At 42.7% G+C, this 21,717-nt stretch overlaps 2 protein-coding genes across 2 annotated transcripts; both read right to left on the bottom strand.

Annotated features, from left to right (window-relative positions):
* Positions 1 to 5,091: 5,091 nt before the first annotated feature.
* Positions 5,092 to 10,655, bottom strand: prdm13 (PR domain containing 13). Its single transcript, XM_069702067.1, has 4 exons — positions 10,488 to 10,655; positions 8,940 to 9,071; positions 8,692 to 8,812; positions 5,092 to 6,578 (listed from the first exon to the last, which is right to left on the bottom strand). The coding sequence occupies exons 1-4, from the start codon at positions 10,653 to 10,655 to the stop codon at positions 5,092 to 5,094; spliced, it is 1,908 nt and encodes a 635-aa protein (XP_069558168.1).
* Positions 10,656 to 17,525: 6,870 nt separating this feature from the next.
* Positions 17,526 to 21,370, bottom strand: LOC138622924 (vimentin). The gene is made up of 11 exons (XM_069702074.1): positions 21,147 to 21,370; positions 20,864 to 21,023; positions 20,570 to 20,719; positions 19,962 to 20,081; positions 19,766 to 19,861; positions 19,551 to 19,685; positions 19,338 to 19,448; positions 19,144 to 19,254; positions 18,877 to 19,001; positions 17,842 to 18,786; positions 17,526 to 17,619 (listed from the first exon to the last, which is right to left on the bottom strand). The coding sequence occupies exons 1-11, from the start codon at positions 21,368 to 21,370 to the stop codon at positions 17,526 to 17,528; spliced, it is 2,271 nt and encodes a 756-aa protein (XP_069558175.1).
* Between the last annotated feature and the right edge of the window lie 347 nt (positions 21,371 to 21,717).

The raw sequence follows: 21,717 nt of genomic DNA, 5'->3' as shown, positions 1-21,717 counted from the left end.
AAGCAGGAGGTTGAAAAGGATTCCTGTGATCAAGGATACTCGCACCAGGCTTTAGAAGAGACTCCGTCGTAGCCTGGAAACAAGTCGACCCTGGTGTGGTGGTTTGCCTGCCGGTGAAGTCAGGTTTTGGATCAAACTCTAGGCTGAGAGTCAAACTCCCTCATTCAAACTCTTTTTTTCCCCCAATGTTCCCACTAATGAACGGCACTAATTGATTGAAAACGCTGGTGGGAGGGGATGAGCGAGCAGGGTGTTGCAGTGTGAGAGAGTGAAGGGGGTTTGAACGCAAACAAAGTCTGGATCTGATCCAGACTGATGCGGGGGCCCGGAGTGGAGAGCCCGGAGTATTGTGCACCGAGGGGAGAATATAATACAGGGTACAGTGAACACAAGGGAGCAGACGCATAAAGGGACAGTCAGCTCCGACCGTCTAAAGCCACACCCCTGCTGAGTGTGAAAACACTTTGTGGTAAATTACAATAATTCCTGTGGGTTCATTTGTGGCCAATTAAAATGCGAATGCATGTTTGGTATAGATTCTGGTGAATGATTTCATGTGCACCACACTGTCCCTTTGTTCCTCTTGTCTTAAACTCAGAATATGCTAGGGAATAAATTCAGTGCGAGGCACTAAGACGGTCAATGCATCACATTAAATTCAACTGCAAAGCACAACACTTCTTTTTAAAAGATAATTCCTTGCAGCCAACGCTAGCTTGGGTTTCAAATCACTGAGCTCCCCTTTTGGGGAAAAGTGAGGTCACCATCCCTTTGGAAAAATCCCATTTGATCACTTGTATGTGCCGTCACATTCTTTCTGATGCTATCCAAAGCTTGTGACCAGTAGGTGGACAAAGATCAACCAACAAATCAAATGCTTAGCTTTGTTGTTCAGTTGTATCTGTACCATTGCAGGGACCTGACTCTCACTCAACCCCACCAACCATTTCAACCTCACTAATGGGAAACCCTCAAGAAATCCAGCACTGCTGCACTTTAGGCAGCTTTTAGCTGGATGGAAAAAGCCAAGATTTTCTGAGAGAGAGTCAAAGCTCAAATCCATTGAAAGCCAAACACGCTGCTTGAATCGGTGTAGTACTCGCCAATATGGAGTACCAACACATTCGATTTCTACTCAGCTTGTTAGTTGTAAGTATTCATGGTGTAGTTACTGGGAGAGATCAACAGGCCCGTTTCTTGTTCAAACAGCCTCCAAATGAGGCAAAAGTGGGAAACTGTATGTGTGTATAGTTTACTTTGAAAATCAGCCTAAGTGGTCCATACATAGCCCGACAGCTATCTGGTGGGAAGTTGTTGGTGATTTGTGCACATAAAATACTGCATTACTTAGTAATGTGTTGAATTAATATTATTACTTTTACAGTCATGCGAACTGAGAGGGATTAAATATTGAAATTCAGTCACTGATGGACATTTTCCTTTCTGCGTTTGTAGAGGATATTTAATTAATTACCGACACCAGTGCGGCCTTCACATTTTTAACATTTTCACCATCTTTACATTTGATTTTTTGCTTTAAGTCTTATTAAATACCTTTTTTTTTTTACTTCTCCGAGATCATTTTTTGAGAACCAAGGTACAGTTACATTTCACTGTACCAAGACTCTTCATTTTTTTTGTATGGTATACTTTATATTCAGGTACATTATACTAACTGAATCCATACATCAATCCATTAGTGTTGATTTAAATTACCAAGTATGAATTGTCCTATTGAATATGTGAGAGAGATGAGATTTCCAACCCAGACAGACAGAACAGTGAAGGGGAATCAAGTCTCCTCTTGTTTGAGTTGAAGTGTTTTTCTTGTGTCACCACCGTCCTAACATTAAACAGAAGTGGCAGGGACAGAGGCGACGCTCTATAGGCAGATTTTTTTTTTTTTAAATTCTAACGAAGTGGCTTCAGGGTGGATCCATCCTTTACTGCCTTTAAATCATATAAAAACGAAGCAGTCATTTTTCTGCAGCCAACTGAAAACCACTGGCTTTCTGCTCTTATTTCCCTGCTGTACTTCTTCGTCGACCACAGCCGAGGAGGACTGTGTGCAGAACAAAGGTTGTGTAGTGGAAGGAACTCTGTTGCATCTACTGGTCTGGTGTACAACAGGGGTGTCTCTTAATACTTTGGCCTGCACTGCTTTAGAGTTCAGATTTGGCCAGATTATATCCACATCTGGGATGTCTCAGAAATGGCTGCAGCCGTCTCCGAAGTGGAGGTTTGACGGGCCGGGGGAGCGTGAGTGTGTGAAGAGCAGCCAGGGGAGGACAGGGATAACAAGCCTGTTGGAGTCCACCACATCCAAATAGAAGGTGGCAACCCCCTCACCCCTCCACCCCCACCCCCACCCGAAGCCTCAGAAAGGTCAGGCTTTGATAATGAAATAGATCTGCAAAACCTTGTGGGAATACACATGTAGAAACACGTAATGCCGGCATTTAAGAGATACAAATTCCTCGGCACCAACTGGGAATTTTCAATATTCATATTTCAGATTGTATTTAAATAGCTTCTCAGGATTTTTCCTTCAGAGATGACTTTCTATATGATTTTGTGCAAACTCCTCTGAAGAGGATGTATTTCTATAATTTTCAGTAAAGCTGCACTCACCCAAAGATGTGACTGTGACAGACCATGGGTTACATTTGGTTTGAGTTCAGCTCACTCACAAAAAATAAAAGCAAATTGTTCTCGAACCAAGTTTTTTCTTTTTTCATATATATTTGACCGTACAAAAGTCCAAATTAATTACTTGTACTTTACATAATTGTTTCAATTTTTCCACTTTTGCTCCAATATATTCTTAAATATTGTACATTTTACACAGTTGCATTTACCTGACAGCTGTAGCCATTTTTAGTATTTCTGTATTTTGGATATAAAATATATGATGAGCTTGTAAAATATATAAAATAGTTTCGTTGTAATATGTAAGGTGAGATACAGGACCAGGTATTTTGCTATTTTCAGTACCATTTGCAAATAATACTCATACCTTTACTAATTGCAGGAGGTGATTGTGTAACAGTGTTTCATATTCTTTTCTAAAGTTCTTCCATTCAAGTTCCAAATTACTTCACACCTCTTCTCTTATTTAAATCAAGTAACTAAAACCAGTAACTTTAGATGCCCCTCATTTGTGCACCAGTGTTGGCAGAACTGGTTTCAGACACTGAAAATATTCTACCGATCTAATAGCTTTCCTCAAACTGGAGTCTTACATAATTTTTTTTTTTTTTTTATGATTCGTGTGACTTTGAATTAATTTCGTGTTGTTTTGTTTGCTGGTTGTGAATGTTTATTGTTCTGTTGGTCTTCCTTCGAAGGGGTCTTTATCTCAATGACATTTTAGGATTAGATCAAATTTAAAGTAATTTTTCAAATTGAATTGTAGTGTGGAGGTCCTATTTTTAACTTTTTCCTCGATCACCAGCAGAATGTCGAAAAATGTTCACTTGATAAAATGGGTTTTATCAATTTAACCTCGTAACAGACAGGAACCAACACTGTCACTTCCGTTATTTATTTATTTGTTTATTTTAAACAATGAGGAACAGAAAAAGACATTGCTGTCAGCTGTATTAACGTTGTTCTTCATGGCAACAGGCCGGTCGGACTGAGCATCAATATGGATTTATTGACGCTCCATAACTCGAGGATTTCCACTCAGTTAGAAGGCCTGCAAAAATATTTAATTATAATATTTACAAAAATATTTATTGATTAATGCTGATCAGTTCAACTTCTGTCAAATAGACCTGTAATCGTTTTTTACGTGGAAATATTTGGGTGGGTTAGAGAACTGTCACCACGTGGACATAGAGAACCAAACAACTTTTATTTTGGATGTTTTAAATTAAATTTATTCAAAAACCAACGACTCAATTGACAGGAGTAAAATATTGTCCTCCCAGACAATATCACTTATAAACAAACATACAACACTTCTCCACTGAAATGTGAAATATCATAATTTACAACTTCTTTACATAACTGCAATCAATACATCTTCTTTCTCTAGAAATAATTCCTTAAATAAACTGGACGCTGCTGGCTGCTTCTTTAAGAGCAGCATGCCTCGGCAAGAAAGTGCAAATTTAGTGTGGTACTCAGTGAGGCGCAAATAGGTGTGGGGGGGGGGTTCATTATAATAGTGTTTGCAGCAGTTTTGTGGAGATGAAATGCCCATTGCTGTTTTTAAAGTGCAACCGACCGTTTAGAGGGGAATATGGGGATTTTATTCACAATAAAAATCAAATAAAATGCGAAAGAATCGCGGGTTTTTTTTTTTTTTTTTTTTTAACTCATAATTTCCCAGAATGTGTTCATATCTAGTCTGATGGAATGTAGTGCTTTTATATCATTTTAGGGGGGAGGGGGGTTATGACTTTAGTTAAATAGCTTGTAAAATCCCTTATCCTCTCTCAGGGGTAGACATATTACAAAAGATAGTGTTACCTTTTCCCACTGCAAACAATATCTAACTTAAAACGTCGTTTAGTCTCATATTCAGCCATGACAGCTTTTGTTTTTGTTCTGAGGTTGGATCATTGTTTTTCTTGTGGGTTTTGTAGAAATGTATTTTTGAAACGCAGCAAATGAAGACAATTTCTCCGTTTGCATCAAAAAGAATCTGAAAACAATTGTGGTGATTTGCTTTTTTGAAACAAATTCAAATGTCTGCAACATAACCGGCTGACTTGCTCATTTGTTATTATTATTATTTTTGTTTTATGGTGAACGCCCCAAAACGCAAAGGCCACATTTGTTTTCTTTTTACTCATCGGGAAAAAGTGTTCTTGAGCAAGACACTGAACGTTTTACTTTCAATTACTGATACTGAGAATATGAATAATATTTCTTTATGTCAACGTCTTTTTTGTCTGAATATATTTTTGAAAAGCTTTTTTTGGAGGCCATATAACAATATTGTGAATCATGATTTCGTTCAGAGATTTTGGGTCTAAAATTTAAAAAAAAAATGCAAGACTTCATACAATACTAAATGACACGTTTTGCTGTGTATAGTGTTTAAAGACAATGAGCAGTCTCTGTTGACATGAAAACATCTCAGTCATTGTTCTTGTTCGACTCCTGGTCGCTCTGGTCGTCGGTGAAGCACACGTCCACGTCGCTGTCGTTGTCGCTCTTTTGCTCCGCGTCCTCAAACAGGCCGCCCGGTTTGTCTTCCAGCTTCTTGACGGTCTGTCCGGGGTGTCTGGACTTGACGTGCCTCTCCAGGTCCCGCCTCCGCACCAGCACCTTCCCGCAGAAGTCGCACCTGTAGGGCGTGTTCCCCTCGGCGTGGAGCCGGATGTGTTTGTTCAGGTTGCTGGGGTCTCCGAAGGGCCTGAAGCACACCTTGCACTTGAGCGGCTTGTAACCTGTGTGAGTCCTCATGTGGATTTTCAGGCCGTATTTCCTCGAGTACAGCTTGCCGCAGTAGAGACAAAGGTGTCCCTTTTTGGGTTTCCCTGACCCGGCGTTGCTGGCGCTCCCAGCGGGCATGGAGTCCAGCCTCGTCCGGTTCTTCTCCGCGGCGATTTCAGACAGCTGTTGTGTATGCATAGCGATCTCCCGGTCAATGTTTGTGATTGAGCCCAAGTCTTGGCTCAGTGAAGGCGCGCCAAAGTAGGACATGGACTCTGGGTACTTGAGGAGGTTGCTGAAGTGGAATTTCAGCGGATAGTAGGGTGAGCTATACAAAAGCTCCCCATTGTAGACAGTAAAGGGCATCAGAGGGATGTTACAGTCTCCACCGTAAGTCTTGACGCCGTCAAAGTGAGGGAGAGAGAACCTTTCAAAATGGAGTCCTGGGGGCATCTGGGGGTAGCGGGACGGAGACAGGCCGGAATGCATCCGACTCTCTACGTGCTTAAAAGCTGAGGTCTCCTCAACGTGAGGCAGCAGCGGGAAACCTCGGATAGCGTTTGTGCACGGCACCATCGGAGATGTGGAGTCCATAATTGCAGGTGCACACTTGGGAGGGTGGCTCCCTCCTCCGTTTAGGCCCTCGCCCACGTTGCGAATTGGTTTCATGTTCCCTATGAGTTTGCTGAATCCGAGGCCGCTCAGCTTCCCGTTGGCCTCCTCTCTGGAGGTGTCTGCGCCCGGGACTTTGGAGACGCCGGTTGGTTTGAAGGCAGAGCGCACGCCCGGGTGGAAGCCCATGCTGCTCAACACCGAGGATGTGGTTCCCAGGCCGAGGAGGTGTCCCTGGTTTCTGGCGGAGGTAACGGTCATGTCAAGGGCCCTGTCCTGCTCCTCAGAGGTGCTTTTCTTTGTCAGCGTTTTGTTTAAAAACGGCGAGGACGACACTGTCCGCCTGCCAGAGTCCGATATGGAGGAGTTACTGTGACCGCTCCTCGGAGAGGTGGAGGTGTTGGGAATGTCTCCAGATTTTGGTGACCTGCTGAAGGTCTCGGTGCCTCTGGCCTGCTCACTGCTCACAAACCCCCGCCCGTTGCTCAGAGCGCAGTGGAAGTGGACGTGGGCCTTGAGTGTGTTCGGGTATTTGAATATTCTCCAACAGTACCAGCAGATGTAACGCTCCTCACCTGTAGAGACAAAACACGAACATTACATTAATAATGAGACAAACATGGATCAATAAGTCACGCAACACTCCGTGAAGCATGAGAATACATTGAAATTAACACTTTATTTTTTTTTAGCGTAAAACGCCAGGTTCGTGCGTAAAATGTAAATAACAGTTCCGGTGACCTGTAGAAAAAAAGACTTGTGAGCACCACACAGACAAGTAACCTCCCACCCCTAACATACACACACATACACAGAGAATATGTATATAAAAAAAAAAATTAAATTAAAAAAAAAAATTAAAAACATAATTATTCCGTAATTCACAGTTTCATTGGAAATAAGGGACTCTCATATTTAAACGGACCGATGTCCTTTAATAACAGGTTGTCATCAGTCACTGCTGCACATCACTTGCAATTTAAAATCAGGCCAAATTGATACGATCCGTGTTCTAAGATGTGGTGCCAAATGGTAACAGACACATGGAGCCATCCCAATGACCCCCAGTCGGGCACTCAGAGGTTAATATAGATGTAATGATTTTGTAATCCTCATACTGGCCGTTGTTTATGCTCACCATCTAAAGGCCAAACGCCCTGCCCAATCTGGCGCTCAGAAACCAATGCATTGAATGCGGGACTTTTGCTCTCTGCGCTCTTTCTCGTGGAAGTGACAGCAGCTGCTGCTTGAAATCGCAAGTCTCCAGAAACAATGGTGCTGGCCCATCTGTTGACGCCTAATAATGGGAGGGAGCGTATGTTCAGGAGCGCACACGGTGTGTTGGGCCGGAGAATCAGGGCAATATACACCCCACATAAAAGTTAGCATTCATTAGGCCACAATACCTTAACGCACCCACCTAATTTACCGTGAAGCACTTGTTTTTGAATTTATTTGCTTTTGAATACATGAATATTAATGGCCCGATGACATTTGTTAACCTCCGTCTCGCGACTGAATCACCAGCCTCTTCTTCTTCACGCTCGCCGAGACTCGTCAGTATCTGCTTTTAATTGCTTTTTTTTATTCTGGTTAATGCACCGTAATTACTTCATCACAATTCGATTTTTTTTTCTATCAAAGCTTAAGAAACTATTATTTGAAGCTGCGCGGTTTTGCTTTACAAATCATTAATAATCCCTCACAGTTCGAAAAAAAAAGATTACAAAAAAAAATCAACGTCTGTTGAGGGAAATTCCTGCAAAGAATCTGTTGATAATCTTTTTAATAAACGGATTAGTTCCTGCTCAGATGCTGTTTTACCAAGATTAGACATTAATCCCCAAGCGCAAACACCAAATGATCTTCACAACCCAAACAAATGGATTAAAAGTCCGAACATAGACTGATGACAAAACTCACTCAAACAAGAAATCATCAAATAGAAACTGATATCTCTGCTAATTAATATTCAGATTTTACTTTAGTGCTTTAATTTTGCTTTATGTTTTATTTATTTTCTTGTCAATTAGATTTAATTTGTAAAAAAAAATATCAAGTCAAATTATATTTTCAGTTCGAGCTGTTGTCCACTGTTTTGTCTTCATCAGTTCTTCATCACTTTCAAACGGATCAACGCCGCTGCAGTTCAAACTCTTTCCGACCTGAAATATTTCCATATCCTTCAGGTAATTTCATTATTTTTCTTTCTCCCCAAACGAAATTATTCTAAAATGTATTTTATTTTTTAACGAAAACTCTTTTGCAGAATAAATTCTTCATTTATTTACATGTATATACATAAATAAATAAAAAGCCTAAATAGGCTGCCTGAGGAAAAAACAAAAACAACATCCAATTGATTTCCATCTCTGCGCAATGAAGCAGGGCCATCACGGGTATTGGCAGTCATTTAACTGTCATCTCTCTGTGTGAAGCGGGGGGGCCACAGTTGGTATTTGTTGCATCACATAAAAATTAAAAGTAAAATAGAAGTAGAAAAATTAAAAAATAATTTGAGATAAAACCGCTCTTGTTATTATTATTATTATTAGAAATAATTGAAAATATGAAATGCTCCATATCATTCCCACCGTTTTTTTTGTTTGTTTGTTTGTTTTTATCCACAAGCGCTCACAGACCGTTAAACTTCCCCCACCCTGCACCATTATTAGCAGTCTCATTTACCTTTCTCGTCGTGCGTGGGGGTGGCCGTGGTGGGGATGTCGTACCACTGGGCCAGAGCGTTGGAGTACCAGACACTGAGCTCCTCTCCTGCTTGGATTTCTCTCAGCACGCGGTAAAAAATCTCCAAATAGAAACATGGGGGGGAAACGACTTTAACTGAAGTATTCAAATACAACGAAAGAAAAGTGACATTGAGAAACTTCACGAGGCCTGACTAGTGTGATGTGAAGGGAAGGGGGAGCAGTCACCTGTCCGCCAGGTAAGTCCGACACAGCCTCCAGGTTTTGCTCTTGACTGTTCCTAGCGGCGCGGATGAATCCGATCCAGTCTGGCACGGGACAGCCTGACTCATCCACGAACTCCCCCCTCACGAGGCGGATCTGAGCCAGAGAAGGAAACATGATGATGGGAATATAAACACTAAAGGCTCCCCAGACAAACAAAAACAAGCACATGCTTAAATGAACACCGGAATGAACAGCTGCCTCTTTCAAATACGTTTTACACTTTCCCCTCTGAACCTGTTTACTCAGCCTTTATTTTGTGTTTATATTTATTTATTTGTTCATTTATATTTTACTTATCAAATATTCTGGCAAGTATGATCACCATATGACTGTGTTTTATCTGTATGGTACCTGGAGGTGCTGCGGCCACGCATGACCAAAACGCGCTTAATGTGTCTTTATCCGCTCTGCTGATAATTTACTAAAGAGAATGACACACGGGCCTAATTGAGTTGATATGAGAAACGAATTTGAGGAGTGTCAGAGCGTTTCTAAACTGTTCAAGGACATTAAAGATCGAAGCGTGACATTTGACACAGAGATTGCACCTGATGATCGTCGGCAGCCCCGGGGCCACGCATTTAGACGCATCAATCACACGCGCTGACAGCTTCAACAATAACAGGGTGCAGTTATAGATGCACTTATGGAGACACAACTTGTTCGATCCTGTGCGTGTAAAAAGAAATGTTTGCATGTTGGATTTGTTAAATTTCGTTTTTTATTATTAGCCTTTTTTTTTTCTTCTACTTTTTTTTTGGCGGTTCTAAACTTTAAATATCAAATTTTGCACCACGCTGCAGGTAATCTAAATAATCCCCGTCCTATAACATGAATGGAAATTGTTCAATTCGATCTTTTAGCACGTTTGTTGTTATAAATATTTTTTTCTTGGCCTCAGGATGCGGCTGCAGCCTCAGTGGCATCTTTCTGTGGCCGGATTACATTAAAATTAAACGGCTCATCGGGATAACAGGCCCGCCAGGCAGTGAAATGTGAGGCGGCTGAGGGCATGAAATCCCACACAGCAGACCCGGGCCGCCCATTAGGCCGGTTAAGTAGAAGCACAGACTGACAAGTCGGCCACTAATGGAGCTCAATTATTTCTAACTTGACAGGCCACACCAATTAATAACTCAGGGCCCGATGGAGTTTGACAGTGCAGCTTTGAAAATCCAAATCCAGATAATGTATTTGTATTATTATTGCACCTGCATGTATTTATAAAGATTACAAAGTAATGGGTTCAATAAGAGACGTACACTTTTCTTTGGGGGAAAAAAGGGTTAAATGCATTTAAAATAGTTGAAATTCCTAAAGTGGTTTCGGAATAACTGAATTCATAATGAAAACATAGAAGTTAACAAATTTAGTTAATCAAACTAAATGCACCATCACTTTTAAAATATTTCAAAATAAGACGAAATTTTTCAGCTTTTTAAAAACATAAAATCATCCCATAATTTCTAGGCAAACGTTTTGTTTTTAGTTTGAATATCCTAAACTTACTTTTTTCTTGGGTCCAACTTCCTTACGGTCCGACACGTACTTCCCCAGTTTGAAGATGCCCGGTACCGGTCCTATCCGGAGCCCGGCCGGGATGCTGCAGTCCGCAAACACACTGACGGTGGTGGACGCCCGGGTGGCTTGCATGGCGTGGGGTGAGATCAGAACCATGAAGACTGATGGAGTCCGAGTGGGAGAGCGCGCAGGGAAGAGGAGGAAGAGGAGGAGGAAGAGAGGATGAGGACAGGCCGATAGCCGCCCTCGAAGTGACGCGGTGGCGTTATGCTCTCCGGCTTTTCTAGTGAAGGAGCAGGGGAAGGTAGCGCCCCCCCCCCCCCCCCATACACCCTCCCACCCCCCTTCCCTCGCGCTCCACCCTCCAGCCTCCACCCGACCTCTCTATCTGAGGATGCAAGTGTGTGAGTGTGTGCAGCCACGGGAAGAGGGGAGGGTGTTGCAGAGAGGTGATGCTGTGCTATAAGGTAGTTTAAAGGGGGGAGAAGAGGGGAGGAGGGGGTCCTGAGTTTGCAGCAGCAGTGTGTGTGTGTGTGTGTGTGTGTGTGTGTGTGTGTGTGTGTGTGTGTGTGTGTGTGTGTGTGTGTGTGTGTGTGTGTGTGTGTGTGTGTGTGTGTGTGTGTGTGTGAATGAGTGTGAGAGAGTTGGGCTCTCTCAGCAGCTGTGCAGAGAGGGAAAACGGGCCGGCCTGGTCACATGGAGACTTTCCCTCACCCCACCGCATAATGAATTGCTCCAAAACGGTCAAGAGACACAAAGGGCCAGGCGACCTTCCCATCCCCGAAATCCAATTTGTCAAGGGCAGAGAAAAGAGGGTGCAGAATCAAAGGTCCAGAGCGGCCATTAATCCTCAGCATGTGGCTTTGTCCTCCAGACAGTTCCGATATTTTAACTGACAAATCCACTGTATAATTTATCCATAAATCCTCACCCTTTTCCATTCTTCCCTTTCACGCAGGTTTTTTGGAAAACAGTGGCTACTTTAAATCTACTTGGCTGGCAGTCTTTAGGTTTCGGACACTTCAAAGGGCTTTCTTCTCCCTCCTCCTTTGTGGCCGTAGTTTAACAAAAGGAGCAGGAAAGTTTAGAGGACTTGTTAACTTCTATTGACTCTCGGCGTGTGCCGGGTTGAGATCAGGCAGGTACTGAAAAGGGGGAACCAGCAGCAGGAGAGAGAGAGAGAGAAAATAATCATCACCATCTTCCCAGGGCACACACACACACACACACACACACACACACACACACACACACACACACACACACACACACACACACACACACACACACACACACACACACACACATACACACTTGTGGGTTTCTTGTCTCATCTTGCAGTATTCAACACACGTTTATTCTTCTTGGAAAAAAGGAAAAAACACAAAATCATTGTATAATATATTTTTTTATGAATGCATAATTTATATTTAATTTATATTTCTTTTTTAGATTTAAAATTAATAACCAAAAAGTTTTGGTTATTAATAGTAGGCAAAAATTACAACAGCAGCAGTCATCTTTATGTTATGTTGCCAATTTGAGGAGAAAAACATGTCAACATTTTTTTTATTTTATATTGTCTCTATAAGTTTATGATCAGATAGAAAAAAAGTCATATTGGTTGAAGGTGTTTGACTGATTGATTTAAGTGAAATGATTGACAGATTGATTGATTAATTAATTGGGGGATTGTTGGATTTGCAGGGTTTTTTTTAATTATTATTATTATTATAACTACTGCCCTATGAACAGCATGTATCTCCAGAAGTTTGCATAAGTGCAGAAAGGCAGCCCTGCATTGTTTTAAGTTTTGGGCCAGCTTTCTGGTTGTATAATGACTTTTTGTTTTTGTAACTTCAGAAGTCAAAGGAGAGGGATCATTTCACCTGCTCATGTATCTGAAAGATATTCATATAAATTAAACTGTAGGCTGTCAATAGCTAATGCAATCAGTCAAATGCAAAGCGTTTTAATAGGGATCTTTATTGGATTCATGACATTAGACCAACTCTAACCCCGTTCATATTAATTACATATTACATATAGGCTATGTTACGTCAGATCACATCAACAACAACAGAACCTACATTCCCCACATATTTGAGGCTCCATGATATTCCAGTGATGGGAGATATGAGAGAAAACTGCAGGATGAGGCTTCTGTGCAGCAGGTTGTTTCAAGTCATTGGAGGCTTTTGATGCTGTGGTGATGAGTCTGAACAGAGAAAGAGAAGAAGAACCTGTGGACGATCAGTCCAGACCATGAACATGTTGACCTCTGACCTCTCCACTGTGACCTCTGTGTGTGTGTGTGTGTGTGTGTGTGTGTGTGTGTGTGTGTGTGTGTGTGTGTGTGTGTGTGTGTGTGTGTGTGTGTGTGTGTGTGTGTGTGTGTGTGTGTGTGTGTGTGTGTGTGTGTGTGTGTGTGTGTGTGAATCTGAATCATCATGGCACGTTGCTTACAATTTGTGAGTTAGAAATCTCCCTGGAACAAGTAGTTATGATAAACATTTGAGAAAAATTAAAGGTAGCACATCTGTATATGTTATTTGATGAACTTTCAAAATAAAAGAATGAATCAAACAAGAATAAAGGAGTTTAAAACAAAAAAGAAAATACAAATCAGTTAAAATGAACGCATTCATTATTTTTTGGAAGACTTATGTTTCCCCAAAGAAACATTAAACAATTCAGGTACTAAAAATCTCTCTCTCTCTCTCTCTCTCTCTCTCTCTCTCTCTCTCTCTCTCTCTCTCTCTCTCTCTCTCTCTGCAGGCATCCCATGTTGCTCCTCTCACTCCCTCTCTTGCCTCTCTCGTCCCAGCGCTCCTCCACAGTCCGCCCAAAGAGCCTGAACGACACGCGAACAATCTCATCAATAGGCGCAATGTTTGCGCCCGGCTGTGCGGAGGGGTTATTTATTAACGCCTCGCCATTCGCGACTGGTTCCCATCCACCCCTGCGCTGCTTTAAAGTCCCGCACTTCTCCACAGTGAAATTAATTATTCTCAGAGGAAAGGAGGGGGGGGGGGGTTAAATAAGAGAGGCGAAGACGTTTCCTTTCTGTTTGCGGAGAAGTCCCCGCTCCACTGTGCGCTCTGAAGCCCTGAAGAGCGAAGTGAAAAGGCTCGGTGCCAGAATGAAGGCAGTGTTGGAAGCAAATGGGATGGAAAATTAAATGAAATTAAATGGCTTGACCGGCGGTATTGTCCCTCCTCCTTTAGAAAAAAGAAAAAAGAAAAGACACATTAATTACATGCTTGGATCTTTATTCCGGGACAATATTGCGGAGTCAATCAACAGCATTCCGCAAGTGCGCTTCTCTTAAACCAACGCCTCATCTCTTTAGTGAACTTAAATAACGACCTGAGAAGAATCGGAGCTTGGAAAAGGAGGGAGACGTTTTTATGGGCGGCTCTGCCTGACTCTTGCCAGCCTTTTTTGGATTTTAACTGTCTAAACGGTGGGGCTCTCTGATTTAACTGGTTGGCCATTAATGAGCCATGAATATAGAGGAACAACCTGTCAGCAAAGCAACGCGGTAAATACAGAGAGCAATGCCCCACCAGGGATCTCCATTCATGCGCCCTGACTATACTTCAGGGGTGCCAAGGGTTCACCACCACCTCTCCTGGACTGGTTTCAATGGCCTACCATTTAAGAGCCCTCCGAGCTCGAAGAAAACACATTTTTTATGTCGACCCATAAACTTTGTTTGGGTCTATTCAGCAGAGCCCAATCATTGTCCCACTTAGCAATGTGGCCTATTTCTCACAGATTCCCACGTTTTAGAAATGACTTTGTGTTTGTCTAGATCCATTTATTTCTCTTCCTCCTGTACCTCTCACATCATTTGGTCACACTTCTTTTAATCAAAAAAAGGAAACTTAAATCCTCATGCTTGTGGTTTTCTGTGAAACAATAAGAACTTATTATTATTCCTTTCAGATCTGAGCCCGGGAGAGAAAAAAAGAGCCTTAGACAGGCCTGTTTATCTTGTTCTGGCTTCTCTTTTCTTTATTTTAAAACAACCCCCAGTCATATTCAAGGTGTTTTACTCTCTGAGAATTGTGGGGAAAGATGCAAGCTGCACCGTGACCAGCTGCCTTGATGCGGGTGGGACATTAGCGAGGCGTTTGAATAGTAATTATGCTTGTATGGGACTCCCACCAGATGACATGATTGGGATTTTAACCCAGACTAATATTCAAATTCGCATTAGAGAGGAGCAGAATAAACGGCACCTGATTCAACGCTGTTCATGCGTGATTTCATTCCAAACGCTTTCTCTCTTTTTTTCCCCCGCGAAGTGGGCTGCACCGTTTTGGTATTCAAAGTCTCAACAAAGTTTTTGCGTCGGGCTTTTTCAGGCCACATTTCCCTGACTTAAACTCACTTTGTCTCGCATGAGGAGGCGCGGATAAAAGCGTGTGAAGTTGCGTGAATTGATATGTTTCGGTGTACCTTATAAATTCATACCTTTTCTCACTCGAGCGCCTCAGAAAGAAAGTGTCAGTCAGGCCGATTCTCTCTGCTGTCCAACGCATTTAGCAGGAGATCTATTTGAGGAGTTCATTCCTAAGCAAATGTATGCAGGCAGGGCTGTGCGTGAATGGAGCAGCGTGTCAGCCGACCCTAATTGGGATTTAGCCACCCAAAGCATATGCACAAAGTGACAGAAAATCACAGATTCCAAAGAAAGTCACAACTTTTGCCCTTCTTGGTGAATATAAGGAGGTCTTTCCCGCGGCTCGAAGAGAAACTGCATTTTTCTTATAGGATGAAGGTTAGTGACCCATTTGGCGAAACGGGTTGTTTCTGCGAACTAAAAGTGTGAGCAAAACAACTATAATGGCAAAGAGCACGTTTAAAGACATGCAACCTTGACTTGCCTGTGTGGTTGAATATGACGAGATGTTGTAGTCATGGTTATTATCTGAACAACTGTGTGAATAATTTAATAGCTTTGCTCCGTTTAATTTATATTTTAAAATAGTAAAAATGTATAATTTTTTGAACGGGATTTTGTCATTTTTTTCTGGTCATATTGCAATAATAATAATAATAATAATAATGGTCATTTTTTTATATATAAATTTCCGTTTCCTTTTTTATTTTCAGAAATTTTTTTATTTTGAAAGGATGTATTTTGCCACGTCATTGATTGTGTCAGTGAATGTAGCATTATGTATGAAATTTAAAACATTTTGCGTTTTATTTATTTAATTAAGACACACTCGCCTTTTCCATTGCGTCAGTTTGAAGACGAAGCACCATGGAGAGCTCCGCGGTCCACACGAGACACAGACACAGACACAGACGCGCACTCCTTCGCCTTTTAATTATATCGTTAGTAAATTCCATCCCGTCATAATGCCTAGATGAACGTCTCATTTAACCCCCTGGACTTAAACTTTAACGTAAAGCTGCTTGTTTATACTTCTTTCAGGTCGGGTGCACATTTGTAATTCGCCGTTGTAAAATGTAATCTGATGATAGGAGCGTCTCGCGGCTCCTCATTATATCTCCGATTGACAGTTCTGGGTTCAAACTAATTGTCTCCAGAGAGCTCGGGTGGGATGAGCTTGTGGAAATGATGTCCGGGACAAATATTGATTATTTTAATGTGAAGTCTCTGCATAACAATCACACAAATTATTTAATATTGCAGTGATAGGGTTTCAAGATTTTGGTCCAAGGTAGGTGCAATGGCTTAACAATAAAGTGGATTTGAGGTGATTATAATTTCTTGTTTTTAATTTGTTTTTGCTTGATTTTGCTTGATTTTCCTTTTTTTTTTTTTTTTTTACTTGAATGGCAACAGTGAATTTGTGTAATTGTAGTTGAAAAACAAGTTGTATCTGTATTGAAATGTGACTGAATCATATTTATTATATTTATTTCTGACTAACCTAATTTTATTAATTTCTTTTCTATTACTCATTTAAATACCCCACAGATACTCAGAGTAGGTGATGCTTTTGTGTTGTTGCATATTTTATATTTCAAGTTCCTTTGTCAAAATTAAATGGTGTCACCTATAGAGTATAATCCAGTTGAATAGTTGTCTAAAATTGGAATAAAATAGTGCAAGAGAAGCTAGAAACATTAAATAAACAAAAATCTTGAACAAAAGCAAAACACTTCAAAGTTCCACTGTATTCAGTGAACTGAAAGCTTTTCTTCATTCAATGATCTTTTGTTGACTTCAGTTAGATGTGTCCTATTATAATAATAATGGCACAGTAATGTTATTGCTGCCATAACGGCACTGGTCCTGCTCCGGCCTTTGTTGCAGTTTCTGTCAGAGGATCGGTGTGTAGCATGTCTCCACTCTTTGCCCCAGAGCAGGACACTGATTGTGTTTGGCATCTGCTGGCCAGATCCAATCTCTCCCAATCAGCAGCAGGAGGAAAAGGTGTGGATGTGGATGGAATGAGGACAGGAAACGGCTGTGTGCCGTCACTGTGCTGCAGGACAAAATTTGACAGACGGATTTTCTTAGCCCCCCAGAAAGTGTCAGAGCTACCACCTCGGCCCTCAGGTGACTCTATCCCTCTCTCTCTCTCTCTCCCAAATTTCCTTTAGCTTTTTTCATTCTTTATCATTTCAAGCCAAAGCCGTGAGCATATGCAACATCTCTCTCAGCTGAGCAAAAATGGACTTTTACTAGCATGAAAATAGTATCTGGTCACATTCCCTGCCCTCAAACAACCCCCCCCCCCCCCAAATGACATCAAATAAAAGAAAGACAGTGTAATTGAATGCTGATAGCTTTATTTGCAGCAAGTAGGGGGAGTGTAGGCAAACAAAAGTTGAGAGAAGATGTTGAGTGTTCCTGGTGAGGCATATTGTAACCCTATGATCTGAAGGTTTCACTCTGAAGCAAAGGGTCATTCATGGTCCTCTTGTCCAGGGCAAAGGCCGAAGGTCAGTGTCCAGACATGGGGCTTGGTCAGTGCAAAGCTCAGAGGGGCGTGGAGGTTTAAGGAAGAGAAGAGGTCACTTGGGAATTCATGTTTCTTATTCTTCGTCAGAGTCATCGGCAGCACCGGTGATGGTGTAGGTCTGTTCTTGGTGGTCCATCTCGAGCACATCATCCTCATTTTTAACGGTTCTGTAGGGGTGGAAAAAAAAGGACAGGGCTGAAGTGAAGAAAAGATCACTTCATTTAGGTAAGCTAGCACTAACCCTAACTCTGTCATCAAGCAGATTAAAACAGTTGAAGTCATTACCTCTTATTTAAGGGCATGTTTGGTTATACGTTCTGAGACTGAATGCTGCAATTTAAAGAAGCTCTGCTCCAAAAAATATAAAAGATACCCAATGGTACCTTTACCTAATGAGCACCGTCCTTCGCTCCGTCAGCTCCACAGCCTGCTCTGCAAAAGCATCGGTGTTGCCATCATATCCATCGGATCCATATCCAATTCCGCCACCACTCATGTCACCCTTTTCTCCACCTATTTTCCTCAGTCCACCTGCACCTGACAGAGCAAGACCTGCATCATCGCCGCCTTTACCCTCAATACCTCCAGTGCCTCCAGGACCCATGCCACCAACTTTACTTCCATCTCCACTAATTCCTCCACCAACTCCATCCCCCTTCCCTTCACCTACACCACCATATCCTGCACCAAACCCGTTGGCAGTACCGCCCACGCCACCTACACCGGCAGCGTCACCACCTGCACCCATTCCAACACCAGCGACACTGCTGTCACCCGTGCCGCCAGCACTGAATCCCAAGTTTCCCACACCTCCAGCTCCAGTTCCCAAACCTCTGGCATCAGTACCTAAAGCTCCAACAGCTTTACCTACACCACCAGCACCAGTGCCCACTCCCCCAACACCAGTATCAATGCCTCCATAATCCAAACCGTCAGCACCAACTCCTCTACTGCCACGACCAGTTCCAACACCTCCGCCTACACCCCCCGCTCCCAATCCATGACCACCAGTCATGTCGGCCCCATCTGCCCTACCAGCAGGACTGTTCCTGTCATTGATACCTTCAGCACCCATTCTTCCAGTCAGGCCTCCGGTGCCTGGACCGTCTCCCATAACGCCTCCAACCATGCCCCCACCCATTCCTAATCCAAACCCCATGCCTCCAACACCTCCACTACTACCGCCAATCAATCCGCCACCCATTCCACCTACACCGCCCATGCCTCCTCCGCTGAAGCTCATCCCAGCATCAGTGGTGCTCATGCTGCAGCTGGTAAGTGACAAGGTTTGCATCATGCCAGAGAGCCGCAGGTCCTCTCCCTCAATCAGTTTTCTGCAAAGAAAACCAACAAAATGATCATTTTTATCACTATTAATTCCAATACATGTCAATAAGTCAGTTATCAGGTAGTTTGTCCTTTACCTGTAAGTAGTGATCTCAATCTCCAGAGCCATCTTGATATTCAGAAGATCCTGGTACTCACGCAGGTGCAGTGCAATTTTCTCCTTGGTGGATTTCAGCTCAAGCTGCAGGGCCTCAATCCGAGCCTATTAGGTGAACAGAGTTATGAAATTAATGTGCTGTTGTGGTGGCTTTGTGTGTGCATGCGTGAAAGTGAAAGTATGTCTTCATGAATGACTCTGGTGTGATCAGGTGTGCACCCTGGGACAACACGAGCACAGTGTTTACCTGCAGGTCTTCCAGTTCCTTCCTGTACTTTTCTTGTGTCTCTCGAATCTGAACTTCAAGAGCTTCGTTCTTGGTTCTCAGGGTGTCCAAGCCGCGTTCTTTGTTTTGGATCTAGGGTTATTTTAGCACGATTATAGGCATTCTGTATGAATTCTCGATCAATCTTGATTTTGTAATTTACTTTTCATACTCACATCCATTTTGGCACCTGCGATTTCTTCTCGAACACTTCGAACCTTATCAACGTGCCTTGTGGTCTTTTGGGTTAGATCTTCAAACTTGTTTTTATACCATGAATCCATTTCCTAACAATGAAGACAGTAAAATTGGCACTGATATAGATTTGATAAACACAGAGGACTGTATACTTTTATCATATGACAATTGTATGTGTGTGTGAGTGTTACCTGGAGATTTTTGGCTGCAATATCATCATACTGGGTTTGAATTTGTTTCAAGGCAGCGGCCAGATCAGGCAGAGTAAATGCACTTTCAGCTGAGGCGTGAGCTGAATAGATCTGTTTCATGAGCTCATCGATTTCCTAGACAAAAAGAGATCTTTAGTACCATCAAAAAAATAAATAAACTAAATATGTAATTCTTACATGAGGATGTTATCCACCTGCTGATGGATCCGTTTTAGGAATTCAATTTCAACTTCCAGCTGCTCCAGTTTCTTTTCCAAGGTTATGCGTGATGAAGTGGCTTTGTCGACATCCTGAGGAACACACACAATCATTATCATGTGTGTTTATGCCTGATGGTTATTTTGAAGGAGATGTACATGGAAGAGATATCGGCTAATTAATGGCACCCACTGGACGGAAGGTTTCGATGTCTAACTCAGCTTTCTTCCTCAGCTCCACTGCCTCCTCATATTTGATTTTGATTGCCTCAAGTTGAGCAGCTGTGGACTCCTTAGCCACGACGGAAAGGTCCTGAAAACCAAGAAGCCATAAGTAACATGCTTGTCTATTAGATTTGAAGGTGAGTACCAGGGTGTGTGCAAAATGTAGATCAGCCTCTTTTGCATTTCATATTTTATTGTCATTCGTGTGTGTGTGTGTGTGTGTGTGTGTGTGTGTGTGTGTGTGTGTGTGTGTGTGTGTGTGTGTGTGTGTGTGTGTGTGTGTGTGTGTGTGTGTCTTGAAACGCATAATCAAGTCATTTCCCGTGTGCATAAAACGTAGCCGATGATGGCTGTACTCCATGAAACCTAAACAGACTGAAGCACCTCTCCAATTGCCTGCCAGAAATAAGCCCGTTACCAGGTAAAGAACCTCGTAAACACCAAGTTGACGTCTTGTATAGTTGCTTGGCTGAATCCTCTGCAGATCGGTCAGGTGTAAACTTCATGCCCTATTGAGTCTCTGAATTGTAAAAAAAAGGAAACAGGAGGCATGCAACTTGGAGAATTCTGTCTCACCCGCTGAACTCTCATTTGGTCAGCAATCTTTTTCAGCTCCTTCAGTTGTTCCTCATACAGCAGACGCAGACCTGTTGGCTTCTGAAACCGGTTCTGGTACGCCTCGATCTCTGTTTCCAATAACTTGTTCTGCTGCTCGAGTGATCGGACCTGTGAGCACACAAAAACACGTCCTGAACCAGACACCACAATGTGCTTCCTGTCTGTGTGCTCATAGTGGTAAGAATAAGATACCCTCATTTTCTAAGGAGCATTTTTAGCCTGGTGTGACGATTGCATCTCACTGTGCCTTACCTTATTAATGTATACAGCCAGTCTGTCATTGAGGACAACCATCTCCTGCCTCTCGCTTGTGCGGGTGTTGAGAAAGTCATGGTTTTCAGCGGCAGCTACGTCCAGGTCTATGGCAGGCTCCCCACTAGGCCCAACACACACCATGGCTCCTGCACTCACACTGAAAACACACACTGATACACATTAACAGGAGAGCCTGAACAACAGCACAAATTTGATACAATAGGAGATGCATATAGGAGTAAATGATCTTTCAACTGTCCTTATGAATCTGAGAGCTTACCCTGCTCCGACCATGCGAGACCTGCGTGCAGCAGAGACGGTCCTTCGCCCCACTGAGTCCACACACATGCTGCTGGCCCTGGCTCTGGAGGAGTAGCCGGTGGAGGCATGACGGGCCTCTCTCCTGGTGGGGGATGGGCTGGACACCCTGACCTGGTAGGACGAGCTGCTGCTGTCCTCAAAGTGACGGCGATAGGACGAGATCCTCTCCGGGCTGCGGCTCATGGCAGCTGTGTCTGTGTCGTCTCCGGTTGTCTGAAGGGAGATACTCAAGTTCTCTGTGGTTAACTTCTTTGCTTCACCTTCCTTTTTTGCACTCCCTGATTGTCAGCCCTGTCTCTGGTTTTATAGCCCCCATTGCCAGTCATACATCTGCTCAGTACATGACAGTCCAGTTAATGAGCAAACACCTGTGGAATCTCGAACCTCTGCACCAAAGCAGGCTTGACCTGCTGCTCAGATATCTGTCAGCAGCTTGTGAGGAGCAGAGCTAGTGGCTGAGATCATACATCTGCCACCAAAATACAGATCGTGATCATGTGTCAGTCTCCCTTTTATCAAATTCAAAATGT

This window comes from Brachyistius frenatus, unplaced genomic scaffold (assembly GCF_029030835.1).
Source record: "Brachyistius frenatus isolate BFR_SWC_R1_liver_20210118 unplaced genomic scaffold, ASM2903083v1 Contig_40, whole genome shotgun sequence".
In the NCBI taxonomy this organism is placed as follows: domain Eukaryota; kingdom Metazoa; phylum Chordata; class Actinopteri; family Embiotocidae; genus Brachyistius; species Brachyistius frenatus.
This window is presented reverse-complemented; position numbering and strand designations above follow the sequence as displayed.